The 21,266-nt window shown below is 41.5% G+C and overlaps 1 protein-coding gene across 1 annotated transcript; it reads right to left on the bottom strand.

The window, feature by feature from the left end:
• Positions 1–13,595: 13,595 nt before the first annotated feature.
• pcdh18a (protocadherin 18a) lies at positions 13,596–21,032 on the bottom strand. The gene is made up of 4 exons (XM_069676785.1): positions 18,582–21,032; positions 17,859–17,914; positions 17,036–17,208; positions 13,596–15,248 (listed from the first exon to the last, which is right to left on the bottom strand). The coding sequence occupies exons 1-4, from the start codon at positions 21,030–21,032 to the stop codon at positions 14,416–14,418; spliced, it is 3,513 nt and encodes a 1,170-aa protein (XP_069532886.1). The 3' UTR covers positions 13,596–14,415.
• Between the last annotated feature and the right edge of the window lie 234 nt (positions 21,033–21,266).

Here is a 21,266-nt window from a genome sequence, read left to right as displayed (position 1 = left end):
TTATTTAAGAAAGGAAGACAAAAGAGAAAGCGATATGTCATGAGGGAATCATGAAACAGAATAGAAACCTGCTTTGATCGGGCGTATAGAATATCTGCACCGGCCACAGTGGATTCCATCTTGTCTGTAATTCTACACTGCAGCCTGTATATCAGCAGGACGCACGGTCAGTAACATTTGTTTGGGTAGGAGACCTCAGCAGGAGGTTACTGGGTCAGCATCTCTCTTTGATATTTATTATCTGTTTAGCTGCTTTGATCTTTCAGCGCCGCACTTTGTTGTAATTTATTATGAAGGAAGGTGCCAGATAAATGCCAAACATCTAAATGGGTTTGTAAGGTAAATGAGTGTCTGATATTGAGTGATCATTTTGTTAATAACTGGCATGTTCACTGGGCTGTGTTTTAAAAGGTTATTTAAACAGCATGGCATTTAGATAAACCAGGGAAATGACAAAACGGGTTTCATGAGCGAGAGAGAGAAAGGCTCAGACGGAGCAAAGTACATCAAAGGATAGCATTCTTGGTTTTCCTTATTATCAACAAATCCCATTATAAGACCAAACATGCAATGATTTAATCCTCATAAAAGGATGCCTGTTTTACTTCAGCCTCATACTGTATCGCTTATTCCTCTGTGGCTCCCAGCCTGGGGGTTTGGTCCCCCATGTGGAATTGTGACATATTTATTAACAGGAAAGGAAAGCAAAAATAAAAACAAATCTTAAAGGATATTGCTTTATTTTGAGAGGTCAGAAGCCATAAATGTTGTGAACCACCGCTATAGAGCTCCAGCGCTGTCCAAAATCTTTTAAAAATACTTCAATGAGCCAATACTTGCAGAGTGTTCCTTTATTACAATGAACAAATGCACTGCAGTTTATTTTACAACACACCATTAAGGAAGCTCACTAATTGGTGCACCAAATGTGTATTGATCTGCAACTGAAAATAGTCCCAGACAAATGCAGCTTCCAATTGTTTGAGTATCATTTATGGCAAAACTAGAGTTGAAAGCCTTTATTTTCATCATGGATTTTTCTATAGATTTTTCAGTTTTATCTATTTCTTTATGAAGAAAATATTACAACACAGAATAATGTGATATTTTCCAAAAACTTGCACTGTTTACCAAAAGTTCCAAACCTCCAAATATTGAAATTATCAGCATCAGGATATCCTTTTTGCATAAAAGAGCAATTTGTTTCATTAGCGGCTTGGGTGACTACCTCAAGGTAACCAGTCTATCATTTCCACCTCTCAGCTTTCAGCAATATGTGAGTGAAGAATAGATAATTCAGAAAATTGCCTCTGAATTGTTGGTTATTTCATTTTTAATAGGATTTGTTAACAATAACAAGTTAACACTTACATAGGCTTGATCATTTAACCATGTTCAGCCTCGGACTCCAAACAGGGAATACACCTGCTGAGAAACATTATCATGCCTAGAGGGGGTTTACTCTGTTTGCCCTTTAGAATACATTGACAGTCGGCAATAGGACTCAAAAAGTGAGCGAGGTATCTGTGAGGACTCAGGAAAAGATATTAATATATAAACATTAAAAAAAAGACATCATGAGAGAAAAATATGCATCAGAACAGGCAAGACAGTGAATTAAGTTGGAAGACAATGCACAGAGAAAGAAAGATAAAATAAGATGTCGAGAGAGGATGACAGAGATTAAGATCCCTGAGTTCCATTGCCCCTGTTGAGAGAGAGAGAGACAGAGACACAGAGATATAGAGAGCAAGAGGAAGAGAGAGAGAAAGGGAGAAGAGATGACAAGACAACTAAACAGCAGCATCAAAGCAGGTCAGAGGAAACCAGGCTTGGAAACAATATCAAAGCTCTCAACAAGGGGCACCAGAGGAGAAGACAAAAGCTGGAGTGGCAACAAAGACGCAGACATATGTGCGGTGTGTGTGGGTGTGTGTGTGTGTGTGTGTACTTTTAGCAAGTACGCACAGGCTACACAAGTCTGTGCATGTCTTATAATTGTGTCTCTTTGAGTCCCTGCACAACCCCAGTTCCTTGTATGTGTACATTGTGTTTGCACATGTGCGTGTGTGTGTGTGTGTGTGTGTTTTTGTGTGTGTGTGAAATTCTGGAGTGCTGACAGAGCAAACACACCACTGCTCTCCTCTCTGTTCAGTGTGCAGATGAGCCCTTGGCAACCCAACTTGTCCGAGCATCAGAAAGCGAGGCTACCAACACAGATGGTCAAAAGCGGAGATGCTGGAAAACAAAACGGTTTGCGGCGCACTACTGGCAGTCTGCCAAAATGCCAACAAAGCCGAGTCTAAGAGGTCCCACCAACAATATGTTTAGTTAGATATGAGGATGCTAAATGGCTTGGCGGTGAGATTTCCTCACAACGACCGGAAAATGTTGTCTGTTTCATTTTTGCTCGACTGCGGAGTATTGATTGAGACATATGGCTCAGACTGCAAGCAGAATATGAACCCACAAATGATGAGTGGTATGCACCTTAGCTTTTGAGCTACACTAAAACAGGAGTACAAATCTGTTTGGCATTTGTGGGCATTAGTGAGCCAAGAAAGTGGGCCTTTAAAGTTGTTTTAGCTGTGGTTAGATTGTTGGAGATTGATAAAATTATTGGCGCTTCACATTATCAAGAGGCTTCTTTGAATTTTTCATTGCATTTTCTGGATTTAATTTGCAGCAGTCTGACTGCACTACCATTGTGTTCTGGTATAGGTCATAATAAAGAGCACAAGAGAATTGTAGATATAAAAAATATGTGAACTTTTTTCACATTTTTTTAAATACAGAGGTTACCCGAAATATATCACATTGAAAAGAAGAATTTTGTCATTGCACAGGTGAAAGGCTTCACTGGCAAATAACCAGCTGGTTGGTTGATGTAAAGATTGGTGCTATAATCCCTTCTCTCTGTTTTAATCTCTCAGACAGTTGCCTGCACACACCTCGACATAGATGAAATTGCTTCACCTTTCCTGTTAATAGTTGAACTGACTTAAGGATCATGACCTTTGAGAAGCAGTGGCTGCAATGAGCAAAACACATCCCTCCCTCTCTCGATCTGTCCTCTGCCTCTCCCCCCTCGGTTTTACTCCTGCACGCGAGTCTGATCCTACAACTCTCTGTAAACCCAAGGCATTTGTCATATTTAGGGAAGGGTTTGTGCTTGATACTCAAGCAATCTATAAATGTTCAAATACAATCAATTCATATATCATTACATTGTGAATTGGTTAATTAAATTTGCATTTTAATATAAAATTTTTTTTTTTTTAAATTAAATTATATTCAGTTTACCAATTGTTCATTGGCTAAACTCTGACCTGAACATTCATTGTCGAAATCATAGCAACCATAATGAGGTATGGCAGGTCGTTTAAGCTTTATATTTCCCTGCATATTTAGGAGGGGTAGTAAGTGATACACTCCATTGGAAGTCTTTGGAGGGTATCACCTCCAAACGTCACAAGGTGCTGACTCTTGCCTGGGACGTGTAGCTTTAACATCAGTCTTTCAGCAAAATGTATTAGACATCAAATAAATATTTGAGATCCTTTTAATAGAATAATGGCTTTAAAAATAAGTAATCTTTTATTCTCATTCATTTGTCTGGTTTACAGTTTGTATTCCATGAATTTCATCTTTAAATAATCTTTTGTAAGTCAAGTTCAATCATTAACAGCTTTTCTCTTTATATAAAAATGAATCAGTTATTATATTTTAAAACTGAAAAAGTCTTGTATTCAAGTGACACATACCAAAAAGGACTAGGTAAGTGAGAAAGAGAGAACAAATTGAATGGTTGGAAGAAAAAGGGGAAGAGATACTGGAAGAGACAGATAGGATGGCAGTAAAGACGGAGGCACTTAAGGATGAGGGTGCAGAGAGAGAGGGACAGACAGTGAAAAGGGAAGACTAAATTGACTGCCGGGTGTCACATGGAAACAGTCCCTAATTGGCCAATCAGCCGACCCCAGATTGAGCCTGCCGTTTTCTCTGACACTGCAAGAGCACCTGTACCTCACTGACAGGCACGCACGCACACTCATGTGCACATACAGACACACACATGAACGCACACACACATACACATACATCCTCAAACATAACACCTGCCACCATTACCACCTCTTCATCTTCTTCCTCCATTTTTGACATATACTTTTAAGAAAGATCTGTGACAGCAGGGAGCTGACAATGGGGGGAGAAGGAGAAAGGAATGGAGAGACAGTCAAGGGGAGAATTTCTTTTTTTCTAGGCAGAAGTAAGTCATCAGCTTCACTCTTCAGCTGCTCCCTCCAGAGAGGTAACCTTTCCATGAAATATTAGCACTCAAATGAGAAAATATGATATTTCAGATAAACATATCCTGTCCTAACATAAAGTTTCATGTTTTTTTGGTTGATAACTTGATGTGAGAGGGTTCATTTTTATTTTAGCGTCACTAAAAAAACCTGTCAGTGTAAAATTAGAATTTAATATAAATTTATTTAAATTGAAGTAACAATTGTTAAAGCTGCATTCATTGTTTTTTAGTGCATATGAACAAGCATATGTCTGTTTACCTCCCAGCAGACACAGAGGAAGTTTAGCTAACTTTATGTTGCAGTAATGCTCTAACGGCACTGAACACTACAAAGCTTTTCTGTCTATTTTGGATCCCTGTGTTGATTTTCCAGCCTCATTCAATTCAACCTGGTTTCAAGCAGCAGCAGGCAACTTTTTTCCAATAACCTGACCTTATGCTTCCTGGCTAGCACCAAAGACAGACAAAGTTAGTATTTTTCTTGTATCCATAATGGACATCTTGAAGCTGATGCAGAGAATCACATGTGACTGATGTGACTGAGCAGATTTATAATTTTGATTGAATGGAAAGGTTGATGCTTTGACATAAGCTGTTAATTGTACCACTACCTAAAAGCTAACTTGTATTCTTTGTGAATGTTATTGCTGCCACTTACTGTTTTTTCCACCATGGAATTAGATGTTTCATGTAATAGCCAGAGCTGTTGGATGAAAGCTTTATCTGCCAGATGGAAAAATATTTTGAAAAATGCAATTTGATTTTTGTAACATCAAGCCTGTGTATATCAGTAGTTCTCCTTGGGACTGGTGCAGTCTGGATTTAAATGGACAATTTAAATACATAGCCTATGTCCAAGTGATTTACAGGAGACAAAACATATTTGTCTGTATATATGTAAGCTTGACATTATGCAAAAGATGACAGCTGGTACCCGATATTTAGAAGAAGAAGACCAAAGAACAAGATGAGGTAATGAAACTGTCAGCCCATGGTTTGTATGGCTTTGTGGTACAGTTTGTTTAAAATCTAACATTTGAAAGTATTACAAAGTAAACCATCAGGCCTTATTTGTTCCCAGATGCAGGGAATACATTTTAATTTCCATCATGTTGTCATTGTTATCTTGTCAGCTTGATCATTGGCCTTACTTTCAAAATAGGTTCTCATAGGTAATAAATAGGTTCTCGGTACCCATCTAGCGTCGGTTTTGCATGTGCAGGGCTACACGGTAAAGTAAGCAATAATAAATATGCATTGTTCTATCAGAATTTCAAAATAATGCTGAGAAACATTCAAGTTTCGGACAAACAATATTTGATTTGATAATCAGCCACCAAATAACTTGACATTCTTGACAACAGAGCCCTCTTCATACTACGTCACTTGACACCAATGAAACATTAAAACTGGCTGGTCATTTCAAATGCAATGCTGCAACCTAAACTATTAAATCACACAGATCATTACCTCCAATAGCCACAGGCTTAACCAATTTCAGCAGGGAATGAGGGAATGTTAAGAATGGGTCTTTATACTTACCTTGACCCTCGTTTATGTCGTGGTAGCTCCCAATAACACCCTCCAATTCTAAAATTATCTTTTGTCTCTCTGCTGATGCTTTCAAACTCAACTGTGAACTGTGCTGAGATCAATTATTTCATATATAGTTTCACCATTTTTGTTTGAAATAGGACATGACATTATTCTACAACTTTAAACAATGCAACAGTCACGAGATAGCATGATTGACATGTGCTCTAACTGGCAAAAACAACACAGAAAACACAGCTCTCTTTGTGCGACTCAAAAACATGTCCAAAATAGCTTTATTTGTTTACTTGTGGAAGACATGACACCATGCTCAAGCTGTAGTAGAACATGGAGGATCCTCAACAAGATAAGACAGTAGCATTGTAGTGAGGTTGTTTGATTCTTTGCTATTGGGAACACACACACATGCACGCACACACATGAATACAAACAAGCACACACACACACACAAGGTTTATTTCTTGTTAAGTATTAGGCGGTACAAGCAGACCCACAGTTGCTGTGATCTCTGGATAAATGGCCTCTGGTATCACTTTACTCTTCTGAATGTATGAGTACACACACAAACACACAGGCACATGCATAAACACACACACATGAACACACATTGGATCTCTATGGTGCTACAGAGGTTAAAAAATATTTCTAAAATACAAAGCATAAGCACAGATGCATGCCTCGCCCCCTCCTTCACACACACACACACACACAATCACAGACACCCACATACACCAAAAGGGAGATGAATTACTGAGTGGATAGGATCTGACGCAACCCATAGTGGAAGTAGGTCACATGGGGGAGACAGGTCATCAGGGAAATAACACTGCAGTTGCACTACCTTTCTCTCTGTCTGTATCCCATTCTCAGTACCGTATCGTCTTTTTCTTTCCACTCATCCTCTATCGCCTTATTTTTCTGCTTCTCTAACAACGCTTCAATTTCAATTGTGTTATCAGCCAGACTCCTTAATGGAAGTAATGTTACTACATCTTCATTTAAAATGGAAGAATTCAAGATGGATAAAAGGCTAACAGTTCATTAATGACACATTTCTGTTCACCCTTTTTTTCTTGTTTGGGTGTGGCCATCGGGACGTCACCCATTAGTTTATTGATCACATCTTGAATCCTAGAACGTGGCACTTTGGCCATCATTACCTTTATTTTTTGGAGCCAGAAGTTAGCACCTTTGGTAAGAAAGTTGAATACTAATTGCTCAGCCTCAATCCTGAATGGGACACTAATTTACAAAATGAACATAATGCTGTATTGAAGAATACTTCAAAAAAGCAATTGAGACCATAAACTCATAAGAAAAGTGTTATGTAATAAATCACTTATTAATCAAATATTGCAACCAGTTGAATCCCCTCTGGTGGCCATTAGAAAGAATTCAGGTTTAAGGCACTTCCACACTGACTTCATTTTTTATTTAAGAAACAGAGATATGTCCACTCCTTAAAGTCGGTGGTATGTAACCATTTATGCGCACATTTATTTTGAAAAGCTTTCAGTTTGTTCATTTTATTTTCTCTGTATAACCTGTGACATTTTAGCAACTTCTTTTGACTTTAGGCTATTCTCTTGAGTCCACTTGACTATTTTTGAGACCCTCAAAGATAAAATGCCATCAACTTGTAATGTACTAGACTGCAAGAAACTTGATGTCACTCGATGACTAGCTTTCCTTGCCTAGCTTGCTGCTATTTCCTCAGGCACATCCTATATTCAGGACATGGTCAAACCATATAACCCATTCGCCACTTTGCTCTGCTACTGCCAGTCTGTGTGAACTCAAATGTCTACATCAGTTTAACCACAAAATTTACAGACTTTACCCTGCTAGACCCTATAGTGCAAAAGTGAGCAAATGTTGGAACGAAGCAGGTAATTGTCCGGACAATTCACAGCGAGCAGGGGGGTGCGTTGATGACGTTGTTGACATGGCATGGAGTTTAGCTGTTTTCTGTGGATACGCTCATATACAGTGATCAGCCATAACATTATGACCACCTGTCTAATTTTGTAAAGGTGTAAGTTTGCCTGTTGCGAGGTGGGGCAGAGTGCATTATTCTGCTGAAAGAGGCCACTGCCATTGGGGAATACCGTTTCCATTAAGGGGTCTGTTTGGTGTGCAACAATTTCAAGGTAGGTGGTACTCATCAAAGTAACATCCACATGAATGGCAGAACCCAAGGTTCTCAGCAGAGCATTGCCAAAAGCATCACACTGCCTACGCTAGCTTGCATTCTTCTCATAGTTTATCCTTGTGCCATGTTTTTCCCAGGTAAGAGACAGACATCCGGACCCGGCCATCTACATGTAAACCAAACTTGATTTATCAGACCAGGCCACCTTCTTCCATTGCTCTGTGGTGGTCTTTGATGCTCATGTGCCCATTGTAGGTGCTATTGGCGGTGGACACCCTGACCGGTCAGTGGCAAGGCAGCCCTAAACACAACAAACTGCAATGCACTGTGTGTTCTGACACCTTTCTATTAGAACCAGCATTAACTTTTTTCTGAAATATGAGCTACAGTTGCTCTTCTGTTAGATCCGACCACACGGGCCAGCCGTCGCTCCCACATCAATGAGCCTTGGCCGCCCATGACCTTCCTTGGACCACTTTTGGTGGGTCCTGACCCTAACCGTTACCCTTCTGTTGTTTACTTCTTACCTACCATATCCCACCAACTGACAGGGGCAATTATAACAAGATAATCAATGTTATTCACTCAACCTGTCAGTGGTCATAATGTTATGGCTGATCAGTGTAGATGTTGTATTGATATCTATGAGAAAACAATTATAAGTACAAACAATCGCCAGCTGTGTGCTTCATGTGTAAGAGGACCATTCTGCACAATGTACAGGCCTCCTCCAGAATAATGTCCACAGTTTAAACATGAAAGTCACACTACTGTATTTTCTTTCATTTTTTCATCACAGCATTATACTTACTGGTTGTGGATAGAATTGCAATCAAAAAAGATTCTAAATGTATTGCTTACCCTAGTATTAATTATTTTAATTCTCAGTGCCCACTGTTAGAATTTGATTCAGTTTTGTCCTCAATTATGGATAGTACACCTCAGGAACAAGTTTCACTTTTTCTGAAAGAACTCTGCTTTCCTTTCTGTTCCTCTTTTATGCATTTTGTCCAAGTTACACTACAAGAACAGCCTGGATCTGCGAATTTCATCCTCACCCTAATTATTCTGTCTTTCTAATACATGTTTTGCCCTTGCATAATTTACATCCATGCCAGGATGAAGTCACAGCCCTAAACAAAGCAGTCTCCTCCAATTCCAACTGACAAATACACACACACATACACTAGTGTGACTGTCTATAAGCATGCAATAATTAAGCCATCTGGATATCAAACTAGCTAGCTTAGCCTCAGGGTAGAATGACAGCAGCAGCAGCAGCAGCAGCAGCAGCGGCAGCGTGTGTGTATGTTTTTGCATGTGGCATTCATGTGTATGTGCTTGTGTCTGTATGATGTGGCATAAGTCCAAGCTGCTGGCTGCAGCAGAGAGATTCTGTCTTTAGTCTCTATCACTCTGCACTAATCCAATTGTCCAAAGAGTGAGCTAGAGAGAGAGAGACAGAGAGAGAGAGAGAGAGAGAGAGTGAGAGTGAGAAGGAGAGAGCTAGTGGTAAGAGAGAGAGCAAAGAGAGGGAGAGAGAGAGTCTGTGAGGGAGAGCGTTCTACAACTGGCTGTTCTCCAATTCTAAATGGCAAGCCGAATGGGGATATCTATTAGAGGGTGAGTGTACAGCAAACACACCCTACCACAAACACACACATGCAAAGATCCAAACTAACACTCCGACAAGCGTCACACATAAACAGGCACTCATTCACACAAATCCTCGTATAGCCACAATGATGAGAGCAAGTGAAGACTCACAAAATATTAACATCTCACAATTTTTGTCCACATAAAATCAAGTGGGGACAAAAACATGTAGACGCATAAACCAAGATGCAATTAGAATAATAAAATGATTCAGCATTAGCACTTTTCCTCTCTCCACAGCTCCTCAGCAGACCTTGATGGTGTGGCGGTATCTTGAGGTCTGAGTGTTACTGAATATCCCCCGTTGTTGGAAGACAGGTCCCACAGTGCCATCTGCTGGACAAATCATTTTCTAATGTCTTCATAACATACAGCACTAACAATGGAACATCACATTAATTCAAAAATAGGATGTGCATACAAAATAATCGTATAGGATGTTGCAAACATGGTCAAATATGTTAATTTGTATTACACTGGATATTGTTGTTATTTAATAAGATGTATTACAAAGTGTAAATTTGGTTTAAGTGTAAATGAACTTTGCATACCTCGAACTATGTCAGTGTAGGTTGAATGCACAGTTTTAACAAGACAAGAGGGAAAAATGTGTAATGATGTGTTATTTATTGTGTTATTTTAAGCTGAGCCCATCTTTTACTTCTGCCAGGAAATGTTTTGTTCCTGGCCATGTGGAAAAGGCTTTGAAACAACTTTTAGACTTGTTGGATGAGGACAGAAAAAAATATTTTAAGAAAATAAAAATCTATACTTTCCTGAATTATCTTTTTGCTTTTCCATTTCTTTGTTTGCTTTTTTTGTCAAGCATGTACTACTTTGTTGTGAGTCACAAAATAAGGTTGGTAACCACTGACTTTACTGAGGAAAAAAAGGCCCTTTTGGTGTCTGGTCAATTATTTCTTAGGTAAAGAGCTGTTTTCTAACTTTCTAACGTTCTGGCCCCCATCTTTTCGACAACACAATAGTAAAGAATAACATGGACTGAATTTTGACAATAAACAAAGAAAGGCTATGCCCATCAAGCAAACATATCAGTCAAACCACCAACACATCATTTTCAGCCTGGGACTTAATCCTAAGGTGTTCATTTCTTTCCTTTTTCCAATTCTCTCTTGAAAAGTTCTCTGTATTGAGGTCAAGCTAGCCCTACGGAACATTTTTTGCCCTGAGGTCAGTCTTTCAGGCTGCGCTTGCCTTCAAGCTGCGTAGAAATGCACCTTCACCAGGATGGGCAAGCTGGTGGACAAGAAAGCACCTGCAACACATGTGTGCAATGAGAAAATAACAACCAATTATAACAGAACTGAACCACCTGACTACAAATTCTTTATGTGATATTGAAAACGGTATAGTGTGAGACATAGGCCTGTAAGGCATTCCATCAAAGCAGTTTTATCACAATGACTTCTTGTGGTATAAACAACACCTGAGTTCTGTTTATATTACAGGCTTGCCAATATCCTGTTTCCCTGACACTAGAGCAGCATGTGTGCACTCAGGGTCACTGTGGTGTGCCTGACTTTAGATGAGAGCTGAATTCATTTCAGCAGACCCAATAACCCAGCATAACACAAGCCTCACCTTCTTAATTTCCTGTCATAATAACAATCAACAAATACATTGTGAAAGCAAAGAATAATGAGGGTGCTTATTAAGATTTTCAGGCTTTATCTTGAACAAGCTAAAGGAATAATCAAGGCTATAATAGGTGAGACTTTGTCACAGTAGTGATAATAAGAAAGTGATTAGCAGAATGATTAGATTAGAAGAAATCAGTCAGCAAAAAGAGGAGCTGAGATGAGATGAAGTAGAGATGAGCATCATAATTTCCAATGTCTTTGGGGACTTGGGACTGTGATATGAACTGAAAATGCTGCTGGGATTTGAAGGCTTGTGTGCATGTTTGTGTGTGAAGGAGAATATTTATGGGTGTGTGTGCATGTGTGTCTCAAAACAGACAGATGGACAGCCAGAAATAGCCAGAAGATGAGAGCAAGATATGGAGGTATACAGGGGAGAGAGAAGATGGAAAGGAGCAGGTTTGAGAATGAAAGGCAAGTGAGACTGACAAACAATTTAATGGTGGATTTGCTAAGATAATAATAAGCTGGAGTTCATATTTCAACATCATATCAGTGTCACTTCTGCATTTGTGTTAAATTAATTATCTGAGTTGTAATAAATGAGCACTGCCGGATCTTTCGCACGGTGTGTTTTTTTCTATTACACACACCATTACCCTATGCCAAAGGAATTTCTTCTTGCTTAAGATCATCCATCATCTATTGCCAATCTAGATTTAAAATGACACACACTCATTGCACTTATGCTCCTTTCTGAAGTGTTATTTTTCTCTTGTTGCCCAGGTTCATATTGCTGAAGCTGAGATTAGTTAGTTAGGCATTTAGGAATTCTTATTTATTTGTTGGGTGATCTAGTTTTTAGATGAGGAGATTGATATCACACTCATCTAAATTTGAAGCTACAGCTAGCAGCCTGCTAGCTTAGTGAAGCATAAAGACTGGAATCAGGGGAAAACAGCTTGCCTGGCATTCAAGATATAACATGGTAATTTGTGAGCTTTAGAGGTTCTCATAGGCAGATTTTGTTACCTGTGAACAAAGCCAGACCTGCTGTTTCCACCCTTTATGCTAAGCTAAAACTATAGTTTAAGATTTATTGTATATGAAGCTGGCATCAATGTTATCGTCTAGCTTTAAGCATAGAACGTAAAATGTCTATGACTATTAGAGCCCTACATCATCTTGTGACAAATAGCGTGTGTCTTAAGCTGCGATAAGCTCCCTACTGCTCCCCTGAAGTTACATATCAAACTAGTGTGGTTTACAAAACATTAATTAATGTAAGCTAATTTAGCACCTAGCATGTTTTAGTTTCCCTCACTCACACACAGCCAATGCTTTCTGTTTATTGAGGCTCGGCCTCTTTAATGATGAAGACAAATGAGCTCATTATTAAGTGTTTGCATGTGTATATGAGTAATTGTGTGTGTGTGTGTGTGTGTGTGTGTGTGTGTGTGCGTGTGTGTGTGTGTGCGTGCGTGCGTGCATGTGTGTGTGTGTGTGTCTGTGTGTGTGTGTGTGTGTGTGTGCGCGCGCACATGTACCCGCCGGTCTCCTATATTATTCTGATGTGTGTCTATTAATATGTGCGGTCTTGTGATCAGTTGTTTGTGCTAAGTGCTTGCGTGTGTGTGTATGCAAATTGGAACCTTTACCTTGTTAAAGCTCTGTCTCATGAGGTTAATTGCTTCATTTAGCCTTAGTTGTTGAATGTTCCCTCTAACTTAACACTCTTCTTTTTTTCTTGACTGGGTTATGAAGGCCTACCTTGCTTGTGTGTTCTTGTTTATTATGAGTGTATCATTCCCCAGTTATGCTCTCATAATCACTTGCTGTTTGAGCAAGGGAAGGGCCCACTTTCTATTTAATCATATTAACAGCCCATATGGCTGCAGTGTACAGTGTATTTGATTTCTCATCATTTGCAGCTATTATCAGATGCTGTTCATTTGCTTAGAGCATTTACCATAAGCGTGATGCTTTCATAGACAAAAGACACAGAGAGTGAGAATCCCCGCACTGAAACTAAATTAACACCTAAATGCATTTTAACCTAAAGAGATAATTTACGAATAAATTAGCTAATGCCATGTTTATTAGCAGAGTCAGGCATGTGAGTGATGATATAATGAGGTTAGGAAGGTATGATGTGCGAGTCTGCCTTGGGAGCACATAGCTAAACTTGGCTGTAAATACAGAAGGTGGTGCAGTTCTGATGCTGAACATTAGGGGGTGCTAAAAGACAGGGGGGGCAAATAAATAAAGAAAGTTACTGAAAAAATAGCACCAACAAAACTTTTTAGACAAAACCCTGTTATGAATCTCTCCAACTTTATTTGTCATCCAATGGTCACAATGTCACCATACAAAACCAACTTCCAACATGGAACCGCATTGGAATGTGATTATTTCTAATACGCACACACACATTCAATAAGAAAATTAAATACAATTATTTTATAAAATAAACAGGGCAGAGGGAAAGAGACACATTAAGTCATATTAAGACATGCAGTGACAAATATAAAAAATAGACATTTGTTTTCTTTTTCTGTACAAACATACATGGACACATATAAATATATAGAAGTAAAAAAGAGTGTATTTTTAAAATACAAAGGTCAAATTGTACAGTTACATTCCATTATAACAAAACAGGAGACATAGCACAATATTCAAGTGAGTTTGCCTTTTTCCACAGATACTGTACAATATTGTACACTGTGAAGCAGAAATCAGATCACACAACTGTTGGTTTCTCCCTGTCGAGTCTGTTCGCTGCTGTAAACATTACAAATGAAGAAAAGGTAGAGTTTTTGTTGCTGGATTTCCTTTTGAAATCACTCATTCAAACAACTTTCAGAGAGACCGTAATAACAACTGAGCAATCTGGTCTTCGAGCGCTCGCTTTGATGCCTTTAAGTCACCTCAATCACAACTTCAGTGCTGTATTTTACTTCCTCTGAGTCTCTCAGCACTGAGCGGGAAAGAGGATATTTGGTAAAAATATACAAGACAAGCATTACAGTGAACAAGAAACAGTCATCTTAAAGTTTATATATGTTGGCACAAAGAACAAGCAGTTGCCAAGATGTGGTGAAATGTGAAACCATGCTATGCCTTCTCTATTTTTCTCACTAGTTCTGTCTAACGTCCTGTAGCAGTTTGTTGATCTCGTGAACCAGGTCACTAGCGTCCATGCCGGCCTCGTGGCGGCTCTCGCTGCGTTTGGCACCCTGGTGACCCTGATGGAAGACGCCATCAAAGTCATCCTCCTCATAATTCTCTGGGATTTCCTCCATGGCTGGCAGCCATTTGAGGTGTGGCGGCTGTCCATTGGTGGAGGTGGAAGTGGAGGTTGACGATGAAGAAGAAGAGGAGGAAACATGATTGGTTGCCACAGATCCATTTCCAGGATTTAAATAGTGGGTATTGGCCGCCCATGCAGCCACACCTGGGGGGTAAGCAGGACCTTTCCCACCTGGCAACAACCCCCTCCGGCTGTCCTGGGGAACAGTGTTGTTACTATGGTTAGCAGCAATGTTTCCACTACGCCCGCTTCCTCTCTCCATGGTTGATGAGGATGAGGGTGGGCTTGTTTCAGTGCACTCTGCGTATGAGTCCATATTAGGCGGGAGGAGGCGCTGGAACACAGAGTTCATCTCTGTGAGGAGGGAGCCAGCCCCTCCTCCAGCGGCACAAGCATCACTTGCTCCTCCAGCAACAATTCCACCGGCCATCGCCTCTTCGGTCCCAGACTCTTTGCCAAAAGTGGAGAAGCTCTTGCGGCGCTCCGAGTCAACAGAGGACTGGTCATCGTCAGTCACCTGGGGCTGCTGGGTGGACTCCTCCCCTGGGATGTACATGTTGTTGCGGTAGTCAGAGGAAGAAGCAGGCGAGGCAAGGGGGGGCATCCAGCACTGGTCAGAGTGTCCCAGGACGCGACATTCATCCGTGCACAGTCTCATAGCTAAACAAAAAACAAACAAACAAAGAGTTAGGAGCAAGTTAGGTCAAGCTGCAGAAAAGTCTGGAAAACCAACAAATAAGATCTTTAAAAGTCCCAAGACAGAAGTGGGGTGTGTTAAAAATATTTGTTGCTGCGGTGCAAAAAATGTCAATATACAAGTCATAGGCAATATGAATGTTGTAAGGCAGCGTTATGTTTGAAGAGACATTGCAGCTGGGGGTCAAGAAGAATTCTTTTTTAGCGTGGAAACAAGGGCAGGGATGCTGGTGAGCCTGACAAATCATGTCTTATTCAGTCAGCATATGAATACTCTATGTACAATACCTATTAAATATTCAATATGGTAGTGCTTTAGTCTTTCATTAATATCAAAATCACAGCGCAGCTTGGCTTTGATTAGTTTTCTCTCCAGATCTCTTCATATACTGCTTGGGAGACCAGACTGTTGACATTAAGAGCTTACAGCAATAATATCCTGGTAGTGCCCGGTATGAAAACAGGAACTTGATAAATAAATGAATAATTGCATGTTCCCCCCCATATAGCATTACAGGCATATGTTAATGTAATATTTGGCTGCTGTGCCAAGCATGCCTGCATCTCTCGACTACACAGCTGAGGCAGGGATTTGCTTGTTCTATCATATCCAGCATGAATAGCCACATTTGCCCATCTAAATAGAAAAATCTAAACAAATTAAATCTATTGAAGAGAAACAGGGATAATCCTCCCTCTCGGCCCATTATCTCCTTCCCCTCCCCTGTTTTCATATTAGCATAAAGGATACAGGGAGGGAAGGGGAGGGATGAGGGGTGCAACACCTCCAAGTCTTTCTCAAAGGGAGAAAAAAAGAAGACACAGAAAGACTGTCCATGTCCACCACCACCCCTCCCTTTATCCATCTCAATAAAGATAGAGAATACATTAACAGGTACGGAAAAGAGAGCTGAGCAGCTCTCAGGCAGAGAGGGACAGAGTATGCGTGTGTATGTGAGAGAGAGAGAGAATAACATCATTCTAAAAGCAATTACTATGAATTCTCCTCAGTTCAGACATGAAAGCGCACCACTGTCACTCACCAGGGGGGAAAAAAAGAGAAAGAAAAGAGAAAGGAGGAAGGGGGAAAAAACAGCACACTGAGACGCATACCGATGAGTGACAGGCGACTCATCTCCGCTCCAGGGAGAATTTTACAGACACGACTCTAACTTAGGGGCAGATAACGCACACACACACAAAACCACAACCACACACAGTAACACAAACAGCCAGACGCACTGTAACCTCTTTCAGAGTGATAACGAGCGTGGAAATGAGGGCTGTGTGGAAGAATGGGGCTGAGTACAATGGGGATTGTGTTGGCAACAAGGTGAATGGATTGGCTGTACAGGCAGGTGTAGGGACAAATAATGGGCTTCGGCCTGGTGCTGTCCGTGGTGCTGAAATGTGTCAGGCAGGAGGTGCATTAGAGGGCTGGGTTTGGTCTGAAGGCAGATAGGTCAGGTCAAATCACTGCTAATTCATTTAAGTTTGGCCTCAGACTCTGAGATAAAAGGCCTGAGAAAGCTTGTTTTTCAATCAAACCCATACAACATCCATGAGAAAGTAAAACTTTTGCAAAATTTAGTTAAGCTGGGATGTGATAGAGCTCTAAAGTTAAGGTGATGGTGTTGCTATAGAAGGTTTACATGAGTGGAGAGAGTCTTTGTAAGGACGCTCAAAATCAGGGGGAAAGTTTTTGTTGACAGGGACTGTCAAAATGCTGTTTTACATCACCGAGAGCTCACCTGGGTGGAGTCGATGGTGCATTTCAAGGTGTATCAGATCAGAAAAGCCCTCCCCCAGCAGCAGTCTGTCCACGGGGGATTCCCGCCCCATGTCACAGTCACTGTCCCCCGCCTCGCTGTCCCCACGGCCACTGTCCTTCAGGCTGAACTTGTCCATGTCTTGTAATGCATACCTAAGAGGGGATTAAGAAAGAGATTACAAAAACATAGGTATCAATCAGTGAGATATACTGTCTGCAAAAACAAGTTTAAAATGATGGGAATGCAAAACTGTCTGCAATCTGTTTTGCAGGCTCTTAGAATCAATCTGTCCTGAGAGAGGACTAATGACAAATAAATCCATCATATAAAACTTAAGGCTGCCTCTTGAATCCTTCAAATCTCTAGACAAGGCTCGGCCCATAAATCCTACATGCAGGTAGAGCCCATCAATAAATCTATCACAACAACCACTAGGGGCATCAATAAATCTATAATGTTTCAGATCATAAGGCGATATCATGATGAAAGTAATGATGGATGCGCCCTTTAAAATGTGAGCCCATTTTTTTAAGGAGGGAAGTCAAATTGTTGTGACATTTAGACAAATGAGCTGCATTATGCTGAATGACTTGGTATGATAACAGCTGGAATATGAGAAAAAATACATTTACACGCCATCAAACCATGGTCTACATGTAACTGACCAACTGACAGGCAACAGTTCACAACAGGTTGTTGCAACATGTAATACACAATGAAAAACAAGTGGTTTCAAAAATAAACAAAAGGTCATCGTTTTAGGGAAGGTTTTGGGGGGGACTGAGGGACATGGGTAATTTACCTGTAGCTTCGGGAGTATTTGTTGCCACGGAAACTGGGTCTGGGCTGGTACTGGCCCTGATGGAGCATGGACAGAAGCTGTGAGACTTGCTACATCCAAAAATAACAAAACAAACAAAAAAAAAACAAAAAAAAAAACAGAAAAGGGGGATGAATAACAGATGGGAAATTGAAAAGGGAAAAAAGAGAGAGACAACACAGAAGACAAAATAATAGATGAGTAAACACAAAATGGATGATGGAGAGGCTGCTAAAAATGGACGAGACAAAATGGATGATGTTAAAAACAAAAAAAGGGGGGTTCTAGATGAATATGGAGACATATGACTGAGGTGTGAGTCGTGGTTATGATGGAGGTAATGGTGACAGGGTGTAAACAAGGTAAAGACAAAGACACATCTATAATCATCAACAGTTTTAAAGAGAGTCAGTTTGAACTACAGGGCAGTGTTGATTAAGTCACTGTCACACATGGAGATGAGTTAATTTGTTCAAATGGAGACAGTTGTGTGAAGATGAGAAGGCTGGTGTGTGAAGTGCGTGTGTGTGTGAGTGTGTGTATGTGAGTGAGTGTATGTGAGTGAGTGAGATAAACTGAATGAGAGAGAAAATTTGGAAAGGGGCTGAGGGACCACATTTGAATGATTTGCTTCTGTGTGTGTGTGTGTGTGTGTGTGTGTGTGTGTGTGTGTGTGTGTGTGTGTGTGTGTGTGTGTGTGCTCACCTCCACTGGGGGAGTTGCGTGCGCCAGCTCCAGTGCAAAGCTCTCTGGAATGTGATTGGATGAGATGGTCACTAGGCTGTTTAGAGACTGGCGGCTGTGGTGATTCTGCCGACTTCCAATCTGAGCCCGGTCCATGGGGGGCGTGGCCGAAGGTGATCTGTGGTGAGCTCTGATTGGCAGGGTGCCATTCACCGTGGGAACAAGGGTGATATCACCTTTATGGATTTGGCGCGAGGGCTTCTTGGGATGGTGCTGGTGGGTGGATTCAGCCACTCGGCAGTTGTAGGAGTGCCTTATGTCCTTCTTCTCCCGGTTACAGCGAGCGGCAAACACCCCCATGATGACCAGGAGCACAGCACAAATGGCCATCAGGGAGATGATGGCAATCTGGGATGCATCAAGGGGAGACTCCCCTGGGTCCTTCTCCTGGACGTGGTTCTCCATGTTCTCATAGAGAGTGAGTTTTAGCACTGCCTTAGCACTAAGACTTTCCCTTCCTTGATCTCGGACCACCACTGTCAGCTCAACGTGTTCATGGGGGAAGTTCTCCAGGCTGGCATTGGCATGGATCTCACAAGTTCTTGGATCAATGAGGAAGAAGCCTTCCTCATTGCCACTGACGATTGAGCAGATGAGCTCAGCGTTGACCCCTGTGTCACGATCAGTTGCCCTGACCATGGTTACTAAGTGTCCAGCCTCAGTGAACTTTGATGCACGTACATCAGCAGTGAAGTTCCACAGCTGGGGGACCACTATGACTGGAGGGTTGTCGTTCTCATCCAGAATGTTCAGAATAACTGTGGCGTTGCTGAGCAGTGGTGGTTTCCCTGCATCTTTGGCTTGCACAACAAAGGAGATACGACTAACATCCTCACGATCAAATGTACGTAGTGCATAGATGGCGCCATTTGAGGGGTCAATGGTGACGTAGGTGGAGATGGAGCTCCCGTGTACAAAGTTCTCCAAGATGGAGTAGCTCACCTGTCCGTTGGCATCTAGATCAGGGTCAGTGGCCAAGATGGAAGTCAGATATGCTCCAGGGGCATTGTTTTCTGATTTAAAGATCTCATATCGCCCCTTCTCAAAACGTGGTGGATTGTCATTCTCATCAGTAACATGCACAGTGAAATGTTTGACAGTAGAGAGGCTGGGGGTCCCCTTGTCCTCTGCCACCACCGTCAGACTGAACTCTGACCTCTTCTCTCGGTCCAAAGTCACATTAGTCAATATCATGTAGTTGTTCTCATATGTCTTTTGCAGTTTGAAATATCCTTGACCATGAAGTTTACACTCTACCTCTCCATTTAACGCAGAGTCCAAGTCCTCCACCCGCACCAAAGCTACAAACGTGTCTAAAGGAGAAGCCTCAGATATATAAGCTGCATCCCCGTTCCCCTGAGAGGACATGAGGTTGATGCTGATGTCTGGTTTATTGTCGTTAACGTCTATCACTTTGACCAGGATCTTGCAGTGAGCTGGCATGGAGTTTGGACCCATGTCCTGCGCTTGAACATCAATGTCATAAGAGTTCACAGTCTCGTAGTCCACACGCCTGATGAGGGTCAGGTGACCGCTATCGGGGTTAATTTTGAATGTCTCCATTATTTTGGGAGACACGTGACTGCTGAATGAATAGACTATTTTGGCGTTCGTGCCATCATCCGCGTCAGTGGCGTTTAAGTCAATAAGCAGAGTGCCAACAGGTGCATTTTCTGGGAGATTTATAACATATGACGACTTGTCAAAAATTGGGCTGTTGTCATTTGAGTCGGCCACACTGATTTTAAGTAGGGTCGAACCCGTTCTCGGGGGAACGCCCCTATCAGAGGCCGTATATTGAAGTTCATAACCGGAGCGCACCTCCCGATCCAGCTCCCTGAGCACCACAAGCTCTGCGTACTTCGCCCCGTCGGTCCTAGACTGAATGTCAATCTTGAAGAAGTTGTTGGGCTCTAAGGCATACGTGTAGAGTGAGTTCTCCCCGACGTCGGGGTCTGTGGCGCTGTCCAGGGGAATGCGCGCTCCCACGGCCGCGCTCTCAGAGATCTCAATGGGGATGACGGCGCGGGCGAACTGGGGTGCGTTATCGTTGATGTCCAACACTTCCACCTCGACGTGAAACAGCTGCAGGTGCTCCGTGGGGAGTGTCAGCACATCGAATTGAATAGAACAGTTTAGATTCTTTTCGCAGAGTTTCTCACGGTCAATTTTGGTCCTGATGCTGATTTCTCCGTCCTGCTCGCGCACCGTGAGGAAAGACGAGCTCCCTCTTTGCATAGCTCTGAAGCGGAGCGACACCGAGCTTGGAAGTTTAGCCAGAACATCAGCAACATCGTCTCTCAAACGGGCAATAACCGTGCCAACCTTCTGCTCCTCATAAATCTGATATTTCAAAGTCTTACCAGAGACTTGTTGTGTTGTCAGTGCTAAAACAGCCAAAACTTTCCACATTCTTGTTAGTAATACTCCTTCCATTTTTCCTGCTTGCATTTTTTGTGGCAGCGATAAAAAAGATCCAAAAAATTCAAAATGCAGTGCCGGCTTTAACTTACTAAAGGCTGTGCTCCGTCAATCAGCAGCTGCATTGCTTTCTCCGCGCAGCAAGGAGGGGAAAAACAACATTCGATTGTTAAATGGAAGCTCGCACAAGTTGCACTAATTTCCATAAAAGCATCCAAATGTGTC

This window comes from Semicossyphus pulcher, unplaced genomic scaffold (genome assembly GCF_022749685.1).
Source record: "Semicossyphus pulcher isolate SPU_LCO1_2020_fin unplaced genomic scaffold, fSemPul1.0.p SCAF_27, whole genome shotgun sequence".
In the NCBI taxonomy this organism is placed as follows: domain Eukaryota; kingdom Metazoa; phylum Chordata; class Actinopteri; order Labriformes; family Labridae; genus Semicossyphus; species Semicossyphus pulcher.
Note: the sequence above shows the minus strand (reverse complement) of the source record. Positions and strands in the feature narration are given on the sequence as shown.

Bases quoted from the DNA above. Each gene is read 5' to 3' on its own strand.
- pcdh18a (XM_069676785.1), bottom strand. From the start codon at position 21,032: ATGTGGAAAGTTTTGGCTGTTTTAGCACTGACAACACAACAAGTCTCT. The intron at 17,915-18,581 runs GTGAGCACACAC...ATGCTCCATCAG, and splicing joins ACGCAACTCCCCCAGTGGAG to GGCCAGTACCAGCCCAGACC. The intron at 15,249-17,035 runs GTGAGCTCTCGG...TTTTTTGTTTAG, and splicing joins GCACCATCGACTCCACCCAG to CTATGAGACTGTGCACGGAT.